Raw genomic sequence first — 16,017 nt, 5'->3', positions numbered from 1 at the left:
TCGGTCAGATATGAGCCATCTAGTAAAACGGGTTAGGTTGACACTCCCTCCATTTCAAGATATAATACACATGATGTCCAAGGTCGAACTTTGACGGTTAACTACTCTTATTTCATGTTGATAGAAAAAAAATGTTGTTATAATAATTTTCAAGCCTCAAATAATATACTTGTTATTATTTTTATTTGTCATATTATAATTTGAAATTTGTAGTCAAAATAACTTTTCGTGAAGCGTGAATGTCTTATAGTACTTCTTACCAGGCACTTATCGTCAATAATCACAATTTATCAGAATACAAAATTCAAACATTAACCCATTCAAAACACAGCTACAAGTCTACAACGATCAATAGTAATAATCATTAAATTTGCACTCCCGATAATATTTTTCCAATTTCACCAATCAACCAAAAACCAAGACTAAATATAATTTATAATCTTTTAAGCAAATCCATGATTAATTAATTGTAATTAACTAGACTTCTTAGCAGCATGAATAGATTCAACCTTGCCATCATTTCCACCAAGCAACAAGTACTTATCCTTCCTAGTGAGTTGTGTGCACTCAAATCCTAGCACCCCTGCCAACATCTTCTGCACATGATTCGCCACCTCGATCGGTGTCTTTCCTTCTTGCACCGTCATCTCCGCCGGCAGCTTATCTAGGAAGGTCATTTCGTACGTTGGTCTTGGGTTCATGAAGAAGAAATATGGGTCCCAAAACTTTACACCTCTTACTGTTGTCCCATAGAACATGTTTTGCTTACAGTTCATTGCCACCGGAACAATTCTGTTACACACAATCAAAATATCAGAAATCTATATAAAGTACTTGCATCAATTCAGACATCACTATAGTAACTTTTCTTCAAAATTCAAACAACAATATTGAATTGTGATGTAGCTAGTCCTATATCCACCATATATTTTTTAAATTGGACACAATCTTGTACCATCAATTTTATATTATGACGTCTTACTTGGAAATTAAATTATCCAATTTGATAATTAGCTGATTGTATTATCTGTTTGTATAAAGATTTTTGATGAATAGCTGCTAGTTGTTTACTACATTATTGTGTAAAATGACTAAATAAGGACGTGTGTATAATATATTGTTGTACGTTTTGTTATATATTAATGTAATTCTTAACAATTTAAGACATAAATATAATTGCTCCACTAAATCCCAAACCTCTAATGTCAAAAAATTTCTCCCCTAATTTTTTCAAAAAGAGCTTTTTAGACTCAATAAGCTAATTGAATTCTCTTTTTACGAAACACTTAAATTAGAGAATTGACTAGTCAAATCCTCTAATAAGCTCAAATCCTATTTTTGCCCCAAACCTATTTACCAAACAAGGCCATCATTAATCTATAATATAACTAAATTTAGCTAAAAAATTCTCTCTTACCCTCGATTTAATAATGGTTCAACCTTTAATGTTGCAATAAAAAAAAATACAAAGGAAATAATTTAAACACAGATATATTTATCACTCTTCTTACCTTATACTCCTAAAACAAACTATACAACAAAGTGTCATATATCACGTATCTAGAAACGAAGGGAGGATAAATTACTTGTCGCTCACTTCCGCAAAAAGAGCACTATATAACAAAGTGTCATGTATCACGTATTTAAAAGAAACGGAGGAAGTATAAATTACCTGTCGCTCAATTCGGCAAAAAGAGCACTAAAACGAAGCAAGTAAGGCTCACGACAAGTAGTCCCTTCAGGGCAAACAACCAAATCACCCTTCTCAAGCAAACTACGAATCATTTTAGCATCAATAGCACGATCTCTAGTCAAAGCAACCGTAGGAATTGGAGATATCAACCTTGAAAGTTTGGACACACTATAACTAACACATGAAGGTTTTCTTTTAAGTGCAATTGCAATTTCAATAGGATCAAGTGCAGTTCTGTGATTACACACGTATAAGTTTCCAGGGGACCCAGGTGAAGGTGCAGGTGGAATGTTACCACGTATGACGAGTTTTATTCCCATGAGGGCGTATGTATAGCTTACGATACGCTCAGGTAGTGGAAGATTGAAGTAAACTCTACAAATGGCTAGGATGAAGCCAAATGGCATCCATATATAGGTTATTAATGCGTTTAGTGGGTCCGGACGTTGTACTAGCCGTCCATCATGGAAGATTATGCGTGATTTTAGTCGATCTTGTGGTACTGGTTTTGCGGATTTGTCTTTGTGTACCATGTATCCTTCCTGTAGAGATTATGTCAAATACATTATACATTGTAATTAAAATTAACAAAATGAAGTACTTATTATTTATTAATGATAAAACCAGTTAAAATTATATACGAATTTTTCACCATATACATGTCATTAAAAAAGTAGGTCAATGATACATGTCTCACCAGTATAAGCTTAATATCATGGGCTTTTACATGCATCAGTAAATAAAATTATAATTAAGGATAATTGTTAATCATTAAGGATATATGTTGAAGTATATAGGTTTTGTTTGACAATACTAATTGAAAATCAACTGAAACTAATAAGATAGAGCTGAAATGATAAGGTGCGGGAACTGATTAGTTTAATTGTTTGACGAAATTAGTTGTTTAAATTGATAGATTATTTTGATAAAATTAGTTGTTTTAGGTCACCTGATCATTTTAGTACCTAAAATATGTTATCACCTTATCATTTAAGGTAAGACTATAAATTATAAGAAAAGTTAATATAATGAAGGCCAGTCTTCGTGTGAGACAAATTATATTTGTACCTTAATATATACGCTAATAAATATACTTAAGTAAGAGCATAGAAGTGAGATTTACAACAAGGATAAATGGAGATATATATTTTTTTCCCTTAATATATACGTTGCAATTAGTTTCAGTATAGATTAGAAAGGGTCACTTTTAAACAAAGACAATATTTTATTTTAATTGGGTCAGTTTTATAGAACAGAAAGTAACCTAATAAAGAGCTAAAAGTTACCCTCGATTGTCGGGTAATTTTGAGGTCACTTCTTTATAAGTGACCCATTTATTATATATCCGTCTAATTCAAAATTTTGTGTAAGTGAAATTACTTCAAGAGTTGTGGTATAACTTCCTATGAAGTAATTTCACTTACACAAAATTTTGAAGATACTGGTATCGTCTGATGTATGGTACTTACATGAAAATATTGTAGATAAATTCAAGGGAACAAAAATTTGGAGATGAAAGTAAATACTATGATATTCAAATTAAAATGTGGATGGAGATAAATCAGTAACTGATAAGATAACTCTGATTACAAATGCGTTATTTGGTTGGAAAGCAGTTAAGTAGTACTCTAGATATTGTGTTTTTGTGGTTGTGGCTACTTAAATTTTATATGGTGGCCTTTCAGCTCAACTAATTTTGTACCCCTTTATCTAATTTCATTTTTTAGGTTAGCGGAAAATAAATAAGAAGATAATATCATCATTCTTGGAGCTTTTAAATTTTATCCCAAAAGCATAAAAAAACAATAGAATATAACACCTTTTCATTTTTCACCTCTTTTTCTTTATTCGAAAGCAAAAGGTTTAAAAGAAGGTTGAGAACCAATTTTATTCCAAGAAAATCAGTGTTATATTCTATTGTTTTTTCACCTACTTAGCTTGCATGTTCAAGGCACCTCTAGGCTCTATACAAATGTATATTTTGAAAACTAAGCTTGGCCCTTAGTAACAACTGGCAAGGAAAGAATCTTCCGATCTCAAGTTTTGGGTTGAAAGTTTGAACCCTATTACGGACACTTTGAAATTAAAGCGTGTTTTCCCTTACACTCCTCCCTACTCTTAAAGTATTTGCCTGCAAACCTAGGCCGGATTAACATCCGAGCCATTTCGATTCAACAAGACATTTCATCTTACCATAGAGTCCGTAGTGGAGGCCAAAAAAACATGTATATTATACTTAAATTGATGGATTTACGTTTAACTTTTGGTTTTTTATATAAACATTAGTTAAAATAGTTCCTTGTACAACCAAACTTCTTTTAGTACTAATGTTATTTTTGAGTTTTTGACTAGAAGATTTTACACGTCATATGATCATATATGTTATCTAATGAATTAACTTTAAATTCGTTGTACTCATATTTCATATGTTCCATTTGAAAATGTACAACAAAATATTGAACCTATTTTTTTTAAAAAAATTTGTTACTAGTTTCTAGAAAGCAAAAATTGAAAGAAAAAGAACATTTTTTTTTTAAGTTTTTACAAATGTACTAAGCACGAATAATTACTTTATATTTCTAAGAATAGTCTAAATATTGATCCTAATTCAACACATACATGAGTAACACGACCCACCTCCACCTATAGACAATCTCATGTATTAATCATGTCATATTTCTTCTTTTTTTGAGGGTATATTATATTAAACTTCTTCCACACACACTCATTTCATTTATTTGTTCCTTGTTTTTTTTTTTTTTTGAGGGCAATTTGTTCCTTGTTATTACAGTTATTTTTTGTTCTTTTGCATCCTTGCCCAGAATAATTTGTGTATGTGAATATTTTTTTATAGCTATTAACTGCAAGTAATTTCCTACATAGGCCAGCCAAACAACTTCTTAGCGGGACAAGAAATCAAATAGTATATTGAATTTTAAAAACGCTTTTTCTAACCTATTTACCTAGTGCAAAAGTTAAGACTTATCAATTAGATAATTTAATTAATTAAAATATAAAATCCTTCCTATAATTATGTTAAATAGTTAGTTCGAGAAGATAATTATAACCGTTTAAAATATACATGTGTTTACTACTTTACTTAATTGTGTCCACTTCCACGTCATTTACATTATGCAGGGGAGAATCTTAGTTTGATGATCAACCTCCAATTAGCTCACCTACCAGCAAACTTAGCTTATTGAAGAAGTACAAGCAAAATCCAATTTCCATGACTTATTAAGCGAGATAAGAGTATTGATTAGGTTCAAGTTTCTCTAACCTTTGACTTGTGTGTTTTGACCATTTGATTCTAAAACTCCAAGGATCTATACATGAGAGTTTACAATTTTATTCGTCCTGTAATATAGTGTTTTTTTTTTCACGGAATTAAAAAGAATAGAGAGAGTGATAGGATTCTCCCAAAAAATATTTTAGTTAAAAAATTTTGTTTCAAAATATAAGGCATTGTACATTACCAATATAAAATTAAATGCAACTTTATACTATCAAGATAAGATTATAGGTTATTTTCTATTATCAATACAATATTTAATGTCAATTCTTATTACCTATGCAAATCTAACGAAAACTAATTAAATTCTTAATATGCGTACAAGTGGTTTACATGCCTTATAATTAAACGGAGGGAGTATTAAGTTTTGGAAAATGATATACATATATAAGAAGCTTAAAATAGAAATAAAAATTTGAATCAAGCATTTATTATCTCAAATGATGTGAAATTTTGTCATGAATTCATAAATTATTTCCATTTTAAGACATGTATTTAATGTTTATATGTAGAATTGCTTATGGAGGGCATTATATCTTTCATTTTTTCAATAAATTTAATAAATATCATGAGGTTTTCCGAATGAATTTATTTAATTAGAATATGTATTATTACATGATTGACCAATGATGTAGGTAGTAGTTGGGTTGGCATGCATGCCTCATTTATATCCCTGCTCAAGACATTTATATCCCAATCTGGATGTAAAGATATAGTATCAACTCGTATTGTCGTATTGGTTTGCTATAATTATTCTCATAATAAATCTTTGACTAGTGTTTCTATCTCACCATTATTGCTCCCGTTTTTTGTTTAAATAGAGGCTCCATATTAATTTTTAGGTTATTTATATCTAGTTTAACCATATATTTTAGTACACAAGTTTAAATCCAATCTTAACATATAAGATGTTAATATAATAATATAATGGTCAAAATTAACAAGTGTATAAATTAAAACTAAAATTCATTTAAAATCCATTTTTATTATTATAAGCTATACTAATTATATGTATATAATATTGTTTGACAATCTGGATACTACCCGTGTTTCTTTTAATAGTTACATTTTATCTTTTCACATTTGTCAATGTAAACGTTTGAAGTCTTTGAACATTAATATATCTATAAAGTTGTATTCTGAAATATTTATCGAAACGAATCAAACAAGATATCATATGACTATATTTTTCCTTATCCATTAATCATATATGATAATCAAACATTAATTTTGTGAATAGTGTTAAAACGCAAAGTGTAACTAGTAAAAACAAACAGAGCGAGTATGATTGATGATACATGCATGGAGTGTTAACATGCATTCAATGTACAGCAACAGAAGTCTTCAAGTTCAACTGCTACTCAATAGGGCAATAACAATAGCATAACACAGCTCACATGTATCATGTATGGTCCATTGTGCATTAAAAACATGAACTTGTAAGTTGTAAACTTGTAATTAATGACAACACAACTCAAACACACACACACACACACAAAAAAGAAACTCAAAGAAAGCATGTAATGCACGTGACCCCACATAGCAAGTAGCGAAAAGACTAATGCTGTAAAATCGAAGTATTTCTTTGATTCTTAATAAAGTTATGGGTATATAAAACGATATTTAACGTGAATTGTGTTGTTTTAAATTCTACTGTAGAAAGCTACTTATGAGTAAACTTTAATTTCACTATTGGAGGTCAAAGTTCATAAAAAGTAAACATCATCATGTAAAATTTGTTTTATACAGGGTATATCTTTGTTAATTTATTTTTTTTATTATATCATAAAAATACATTTGACAAATCTAACAAGATTCTAAATCATAAGTCAAATATTAAAACACTAATCTTTAAAAAATAATATAACATGTAAAAAAGAGACGAAGCAGTTAGCTATAGCTAGGAATAAAAATCAAACTTAATAGTACGTATAATGTACCTAATCAGATATACTAATGATTATAAATCCAACGTCAAAATTTAGTCGCAACAAGTTGACTTATATTATGAGACGGAGGAAGTAACCTAAGTAATTGCACATACCTTACAAAGAGACATAAACTCATGATCAGATTCCCTATCACCAAGACCAACATCAGGCAAATCATTCTCTCCAAACTCTTCCAAAACAACTTCTTTTTTCTTCTCCCAAACCAAAACACCTCTTCCTTTAACAAATCCAGTAGCTTTCTTAGTCTTAGGATTAACTTCAATCTCAGTCCCCAACACTTTATCACCACCTAAATACTCCTTAACAAATGTTTCCACCATTATTGTTGGATTAGCCGTAACAACAACTTTCTTCCCTTCACATTTATCAAACACAGCCCAACTCTCCGCACGCACATCAGCTGCATAGAATCTAGGGAGCACAGCACGAGCAGCTAGCTCAATCTCGCGCACTTTTAAACCAGAAAAAGTTATGTAGATCATAGTTTTTATGGCTAAAGATTCAGAGATGAAAAGATAAGAGATTATAATAAATGGAAGTGATAAAAGTAAGATAAACCCTCTTAATAAACTTCCTGCTTCAACTGCTACTAACATGAAGTATGGAAAAGATGATGATGAGATTAATAGGGTTCCATCTAAATCTGCTGCTACTGATTTGTATGATTTTTTTTCTGGGTTGCATTGTGTTATGCAAGGAAACTTACCCATTTTTTATGGGTTTTTTTTGGTTTTATATATGATGAAGTTTGTGTTTTGGAGGAAGTGGTATATATGGGGGATTTATATGGAGGGAAGAGAATTGACTTTTTGGGAGGGAGGGTAAGGGTTGGCCAACGGTTGGGAGAGGAAAAGAGAGAGATTGTTGTGATGTTTTTTTGTGGTGTTATTGTGAAACTAAAGTGTGAATAAAAGAGGTAAAGATGAATGAAGAAAGAAAAAGAAATAGGTGTGTGGGTTGGAAGTTGAAGGTGTATTAAATGGTTTTTATTGCTTGCTAGTTGCTACTACTATTTGGTGTATTAGCGTGTGAGAGGGGAGTATTTATGATCTTTGGGTAACCTACAAGATATTGCTTTTTTTTTTTTTGCTGCTAATATAATAACTCGGGGTGGTATCACATAGAGGTGATCATGGGCCGGATCGGGCCGGGGTCAAAAAAAATTACCCATTGGTCGGGTCGGGCCTAAATTCGGGCCGAAGTTTGTGTCCAAAACTCGCTATTTCGGGGCTAAAATAGTGGGCTTTTGCGGGCCAAAACGGGCCGGAACAAAAAATAGACTAAAAAGTCGTTTTTGGCTTGCCCAAAGCCCAAAAAAATACGGGCGGGCCCGGCTCGCGGGCCGAAAAATTCTGCCCAAAATCCGGCCCAAAAGCGGGTCGGGCCGGGCCGGGCCAAAATGATCACCTCTACACTATCACTTATCAAGCTGAATATCAAAAATGTCTTGACTCATTGGTTAAGATTGAGGTGCTATGAATGATAACTCATAGGTTCAAATCTCCCTCCCTTTCTTTTGTACTTTGTATTGGCTTCATGACTCATATGGATTAAAAAAAACTTGCTTATCAAGGTGAATTGGGTTCGAGCTTGGAGTTGTTCGGCTCAATTTGAAACACTTATAGTGTTGTAGTGAAACTTGTGCAAAGTGTTGAGCATCCTTTTTTATGAGGAAAGATAATTGGTTACAATACCAAACCCTGCTAGGCTACTAGTTTGCATGCACCAGCTCAGAGGCTGGTACAAGGCTAAACAGCTTATAAGTAAATGCTCCAACTCTTCTTCAAGTGTTGAGCATCTTTGATTTTAAGATTTTAAGTTTTGTCTAACTTAAAACTTAGCATGAATTTGAAAATTAAGCTCCTTCGAACATAGTCCTATCGAATTATAGTATATTTTATTTTATTAGTTCTTTTGACTTTCTCACCAGTTTAGTTGCACAGTCCTATGAAGTATCTTGTACTATAAACTAGAAAAGGAAAAAAAAAAATCTTGAGCTCATTTACCATTTACGACTTTCTTGAGTCGAACTTAGTTGCATTTAGTGAAAATTCTTTTTTTAAAAAACTCAGATATTTTTGACTCATTAGCACCCTCTTAATAATGATCCGCAATTTTGAAATTATATTTTTCAACTTCTTTTTTCCATGCAATATTTACATTAGCATTTAGCACAATAATTCACATACTTTTAGGCTATGTTCTTTTGGATTGAACTAAACTTAATTTGTCTGAATTGAACTTCATTGAATCTGTTCGAATCAAACTTAACTTAATATTTCTGAACTGACTTGAATAAAAACTGTAAGAGAAACAGAACTGAATTGATCATTTTCCAATAATTTGGTCCAAAAGAATGAGTTACATGTGTCCTATCGCTGCTTATCGATCGAGCTAAGCCCGAACTATGGTCTGCTCAGCTAGTCGACTTGTATTCGTTTAAGTTTATTCGAGCTCGAGCCAAACTAAAAGCTTAACGAGTAATCTTTGACCAAATTTAAATGAGCCGAGCTCGAACTGTTCACAAACAGGCTTGACTCTCTATCACCCTAATCTTCACATGTTTTATATGTTTTTCCTTTTTTAATATTTGAAATTTATAGGTTTTGTTTTAGACAATGAAACTATTAACTTATTATTGTGTGATATCTAGGGTAATATATTTATGTATATATATAAATATATTGTTTCTCTATGTTTCTATATAAAAGTATAATCGAGTTTGTTTACGAGCTTTCGAGCCGAGCCACCACGAGCCAAGGTTTGTCTGTCTCGAGCTTTAACCTAATCGATCAGGCCAGCCTCATTATCATCCTATATCTTGGGGTGCATACGCTCCAAGTAACACATACTGAGACCTAAGGGCTGAGGCCTGAGAGCCTGTTCTTACACTTTAAGCACATGAGGACTTCTATGCACACGTTGCCTTGAACATCGTGAAGTTTACCTAGCTATATGGCTATATTTAGGTCAGAATGTACAATACATATATTTTAAAGGTGCTATATATTATGAAGTTTGTGAAAATACTACTACCATATAAGGTAGAAATTAGATAATATACCCTGAATACAGCTATTAAGATTCCTCTTAAGCTCAAGCACCACTACATTCAACACTTAAAATAATAAATAATGGCTACTTTTGAATCAATTCTACATAGTTGAAGATCAACATCATGAATCATGATATGGTCCCTTGTAAGGTTTCATGTTCAGGGAAAAAGTTCATTCAAAAACGAGATTAAACCTAAGTAAATTACTCAAAAAGACAAAAACAAAAGAAAATAAAACTACTAAAAGTAGTTTGATCAGACCAACAAATTCGTAGCGCACCCAATAAAAAACATAGTATAATGTTCAAGTGTCCAACTAATCCATCTACTTGAAGGCAAAGGCAAAAGATCAGAAACTTCAACGCTTATCTTACTAGTGAATTCAAGAGTACTCTATACCCAAAAAGTCATAACCTAATTTATATATATAAGCATATGTGTGTACAGTATAATTCTAGGGTACTGAAAAATGCCACCTTCTTATAAGATATAGGAGTAATTCACAATATTTTGTAAAAAGACGCGATAATGAAACAATCTTTGGTTGGCTTTTGATTAATCCCGATATAGACACTGGATATGTATAATTAACATATATACTCCCTCTGTTTTCTATCAGATAACATATTTCGACTTAAGCATTATTTACATATGACTTTGACAAGAAATTGTGATTTGTATTTAAGGAGAGATATAATCATGTCGAATCTTGTTAGGTTCTTCTCAATGCATACTTTTTTGTAATTTTTGCTTATTGATAATTAAAAATATTAAGGTTCAAATGAGTGTGTCCGCAAATCATGTGCCTATAGAAATGGGTCAACTAAAAAATAAAGAGGAAATATAATTTAAAAGAATCGAGCATGAGAATATATATATATATATATATATATATATATAGTTCTTTTACAAGCTAAGTTAATTAAAAAAATATATTAAATAGAAAAGGATCATCTCTTTCCACCAAAAAAATTATAGAAAAAGGATCATAATTAAGAAAAATCAGAGTATTATGTAGTACTCATAAAAAATAAGTGTTATGCATGTAAGGTCTTTACAAAGTTATAATTAATTTAATTTTGTTGTAATATGTGATTGAGACATATATAACTTCTAGATACTCCAAAATCATGATGATAATGTGGTGCATTCAATTTTGATATATTGCATACCAAGTTCATGAAGTAAGTTGTTGTTGCTCCTTTTTATTTTATTTTGGTGATAAGAGGTAAGTTGTTTTTCCTTACTTAACATAGGTTGCTATAATAATGTTGACATAATAGGCTCCTTAGTTACTAGGAATAAATTGCTCCAATTTCTTAAAGACCGAAAATTTGGATGGAGAAAAATGAAGTCATAGATTATTGCTTCAATTTGACATCTAGCTAGCAGAAGTTAGTCCATGTACTACTAGAAATTAATATGCCTGCTAAATTTAATGTTTGTCATATGGAGAAAATTGAAAGAGAGATAAACCAAGAAATGCTGTAGATTGTTGGTAAGAATTAATTGAGGGTAGGTGGTGGGTTTATAACTAGGTTAGGACTTAAGGATACACCCCTAGTCTACTACCAAAGTCCACACTATACTAAGAAACGGATGGTCTAATTTTACTTTTTTTGAGGTGAATGGTCTGTTTCTTAATTATATCAATTTAGGATTATATGAAGGGAAATAATATAAGGTGATTTTTTGGAATTGTTTTTTATTGATTTCAGTGTAACAATTTGATTGGAAATAGCTAAGAGCAGCCCCCAACGGACAATAATGATAAATTCGAGATTGCTAATATCAAAGAGTTGGAGCTACTAGCTTCATTGTTGGAGTGAAAGGAAACTTGTTTTGGGAAGCTAAGTAGCTCCACACCTCCACTTTCACTTTTCACTTTTAACTTTTACTTTTTATTTCACGTTGTTTATAGTTTTTTATTGGGAGAGGTTATAGCTTGAAAATGTTGTAGTTTGGAAATCTAATGTGGGACACAAAGCTACAAGTGGTTGTAGCTTGTCATTGTAGTTGCTCTGAGAGAAAAAAAAGAAATATAGAGTATCCAAATTCCACAAAACTACCACTGAGTATCTAATGCAACTACTGTACGATTACATGACACGACATTACTCCCTTCATTTCTTTTTAAATTACACATTTTTTTTTTAACTTTGATACTATATACATAATTTATTTTGATCTTGTGAGTTATGATTTAGGACTTGTTTTATTTGGCATAAAACAACTGAATTGATTGCAACTTAACTGAATTAAACTATAACTAAAAGTAATGAATTAAAAATTGAGTTGAGCTGAGAAGTGAACTGAACTCAACTGAACATATTGGAAATAAATTAAACTGATTGTAACTGAACTGTATAGTGAAAATAAGTTATGAAAAATAGACCCTAAGGTTAGACTTGCAGAATAATACATTAGTTAAACATATTTGTCTAAGAAATATTTATATGCCATGCATGTCTAGGAAATGTTAGATGATTATTAACATCATAACATGCCACTTTTTATATGAAGTATTGCAAGTGTCAGAGATTTATAAAGCCTTCATCTGAAATCTAAACTTACTCCTTAATAATAGTAGTAGTTAATATCATAAGCTGACCCGGCCAGTAGATTTGAGTTTCACCCATAGTCCCATAGTGGCATAGTCCCATAGCCATATGTTTTCTTGGGGGGAGATGGATGTAATTAGCGTTGGATTGATTTTTGACAAGTTTCTTATACAAATTTTATCTTGCACCCATATGATCGAGTGTACAGTAAGCATGGTAAGCATGGTAAATCTAAAGTTGTTTTTTTTTTATTGCTCATTAAAAATAATCCAAATAAGTAAAATGTACGAAAAATGAAAGTTTCAAATGAGTAAAAATTAGTCTTGAGTGTATCATGCACATGATACAACCGAATGTATGATTAATGAACACATTATTTTAGCACAACTACCATTATCAATTATTAAATCCCATACCCTTTGTTTCACTAAGCCACGAGTGACAAAAATCTTGTCCCTTTGAGTGTGCTCCAAAGGGGCTGGTTGAGTGTGGAGCATGCGCCTTACTATCAATTATTGGCCCTCATACACTGACTCTTCCTCTGAATCAGCTTCATAGGTGGCCTCATCCTCATGCTCCTTTTCTTCCTTAGGCTCCTCTTCTTCAAAGTTGCCCTTAGCATACTCATCCTCTATCTCTTGGATGTCCCTTAAAGTCATCACCCTATTATTTGGACAATCTTTCAAGATGTGTCCATAACCTTTACACTTGAAGCATATGCGCCTCTCATCTGTTCCCAGGGGTGTAGAAGCCTTACCTTTGTCCCCTTTAAACTTATCAAACTTAGAAGTAGATGTATTACCTTCTTCCTTCTTGGCGCCACCATAAGGTTTATCTCCTTGCTTCACAAAAGGTTTAAAGGTTGGAGCTTTCTTAGCCTTGACATACTTTTCAGCCCTCAAAGCCACTTGTACCACCTCTTCAAAGCTCCAATAAGGTTGTAAATCCACCTTCTTAGCTATTCTTTTATCCAATCCAGCAATGAAACGAGCAATCTTATGCTCAGCTTTCTTATCTACATCACATAACATGTTTGTTTTCTCAAATTCCACACATATTCCTCCACACTTAGAGAGTTTTGTTGCAAAACTTGGAGTTTTCGAAACATATCTTGAGTAAAATCAGAAGGAAGGAACCTTTTTTTCATCCTAGTCTTTAGTTTCTCCCATGAATGTAAACTAGGTTTGCCATCTTTGCGCCTTTTGTTCCTTAGATTCTCATACCATGGGCTAGCATACCCTGTGAGCTTTAAGATAGCTACCTTAAATCTCTTATTGTCATCATAGTCTTTATAATCAAAGACTCTCTCTAATCTTTGTAGCCATTCAAGGAACTTCTCTGGCTTCATAGCACCATCAAAATATGGGAGATCAAGCCTTAAACCTCTATCATCATCCTTGGTGGTTGTCTATGGCGTGGATGATGAACCTCCTCATCAGAACTAGCTTCATGGTGGCTAGTATGTACACTCCTAACAGGACTAGGAGAATTGTTGCGCCTCCCATGCATACCTTGTTGCATCATGCGCATTAGCTCGTCTATACGTGTGGTTAGATCTTCTAGTTGTCTATCACTTCGTATGTTTTGTGCTTGTTCCAAGCTAAGTCCTCTAGGGACTCTCCCTTCTTCACCTCCTGGATTATTGTCCATGCTTGCCAAACAGAACTTGGCGTGGACACCCCTTCAAAAGCTTCGTATAGGAATCCACAATGAAACGATTCAATTGATCAAGATGCATAATGAGGATTGTATCCATATTATTTTGCACTTCTCGACAAATTTAATCTGTTTCCTTATTCTAAGCGGTTATTCTATTCTGGCAAATAAAGAACTTATTCTTCTTAACTCTTGGTTCAGGAATTCCTATATAATTAAGTGACACAATAAAAGCTTTTTCTATTCTTTTATTAACTGATTTATGTATCGGATTTCACTCGCCCCATGGTTGGGAACTAATGATTGGCTCTATCTACAAAGATTTTGGATTTGCCCATAACGATCAAATTATATCTGGTCTTGTTTCCACTTTTCCAGTCATTCTAGATACAATCTTGAAATATTGGATTTTCCGTTATTTAAATCGTGTATCCCCATCACTTGTAGTGATTTATCATTCAATGAATGACTGAAAAGAATAAAAAAGGGTATACGAATCTAAATCCAATTCGAATTAAGAATTGAATGTTTGTTACTTTGTACATAACCAAAGCATTCAAAATTGTACTTCCTCTTTATATTTCTACCATCTAAGGCGGGGAGTTCCTCCCATATTCCAGTAATATTATTTCATAAAATTCAGTTTCGGTTAAAGTAAATAGCAGAATCGGGGATAGGGAACTTACTAAACCTACCCAATTTATTGTAGAAATTTTCGGAATCAATGATTGGACCATGCAAACTATAAATACCTTTTCTTGGATAAAAGAACAGATTACTCGATCCATTTCCATATCGCTCGTGATATATATAATAACTCGGTCATCTATTTCGTATTATCTGACTTTTTTTTCTTTTAATTTAGAACTTTTTCCAATATGGCCTGCACTAGTCCGCAAAACCAATCTGTTTTTGGCCCTGTGCAACCATGTATTCTCAATGCAATTTTTAGCCCAATTACTTAAACACGTTTGGGCCATTTGGACCTCCTATGTCAACATTTTTCATCTATACAAATATAATAAAAGATATTCCTAAGTAAGGAACTGTGCCACGTGATGCTATATATTAGAGTGTCTGGTTCATGAACTCCACATATAATAAAAAAAATTACATGGTATAAGATTTGATCTCATGACGTTAAGCTTTATATACTATAGTCTTAACTACTAAACCAAGTAATGTTTGGTGTTATAATTTTAAAGTAAATAATTAATACATGAAAATTATAATTATTCAGAATATATCCCGGGACTAAAACTAGTTGTTATGCAAATTGTGGCTTGACCGAATTCCTTAAGCAAAATTTAAATTCTAGTATAATCACATATAATAATAGCGGTAATATCCACGATTATTAAGAAGATTTGATGTTGACATTCTATATACTAATAAGATACAATATCTTCTAAGAATCTCACATGCAAAACACAAATGGGACCAAAACCAAGTTAAACTGCACCAAATAAAAATATTGTGATAGTTGGTTGGGGATTCATCTTGTAATCTTAAGGTGACAACTGACAAGATCGAACCTTCCCGTTTGCAGTACTTGAGGTTTGGGGACTCCAGGGATTCCTTTACCTTAATTCTTTTTCCTTTTTTAATGAAAATTATCTATAGCTTTGATGCTTAATAAAGGCCTAAAGAAGTGTGAGTCAATGAAGTAATGAACACCTAATATTAAAAAAAATACACCTATGGCTAGGATGATTTTTATATGATAAAAAGTTAAAAACTACTAATAGTACTTCAAGCCTGGGACGATTTGTGTTTTTTTCTTTTTTCAAGAGAAACAAACTTCATAC

At 32.2% G+C, this 16,017-nt stretch overlaps 1 protein-coding gene across 1 annotated transcript; it reads right to left on the bottom strand.

Moving 5' to 3' along the window:
* Nucleotides 1-336: 336 nt before the first annotated feature.
* LOC104887286 (probable glycerol-3-phosphate acyltransferase 8) lies at nt 337-8,174 on the bottom strand. Its single transcript, XM_010671902.4, has 3 exons — nt 7,030-8,174; nt 1,673-2,235; nt 337-792 (listed from the first exon to the last, which is right to left on the bottom strand). The coding sequence occupies exons 1-3, from the start codon at nt 7,645-7,647 to the stop codon at nt 474-476; spliced, it is 1,500 nt and encodes a 499-aa protein (XP_010670204.2). The 5' UTR covers nt 7,648-8,174; the 3' UTR covers nt 337-473.
* Nucleotides 8,175-16,017: the final 7,843 nt, after the last annotated feature.

This window comes from Beta vulgaris, chromosome 1 (genome assembly GCF_026745355.1).
Source record: "Beta vulgaris subsp. vulgaris cultivar EL10 chromosome 1, EL10.2, whole genome shotgun sequence".
In the NCBI taxonomy this organism is placed as follows: Eukaryota; Viridiplantae; Streptophyta; class Magnoliopsida; order Caryophyllales; family Amaranthaceae; genus Beta; species Beta vulgaris.
Note: the sequence above shows the minus strand (reverse complement) of the source record. Positions and strands in the feature narration are given on the sequence as shown.

What these genes read in the sequence shown, in the direction of transcription:
- LOC104887286 (XM_010671902.4), bottom strand. Translation starts at nt 7,647, where the DNA reads ATGGGTAAGTTTCCTTGCATAACACAATGCAACCCAGAAAAAAAATCA. An exon ending in AGTTTATGTCTCTTTGTAAG is followed by an intron (nt 2,236 to 7,029) that starts GTATGTGCAATT and finishes TAATCTCTACAG; the next exon opens with GAAGGATACATGGTACACAA. An exon ending in TTTGCCGAATTGAGCGACAG is followed by an intron (nt 793 to 1,672) that starts GTAATTTATACT and finishes TGTGTGTAACAG; the next exon opens with AATTGTTCCGGTGGCAATGA.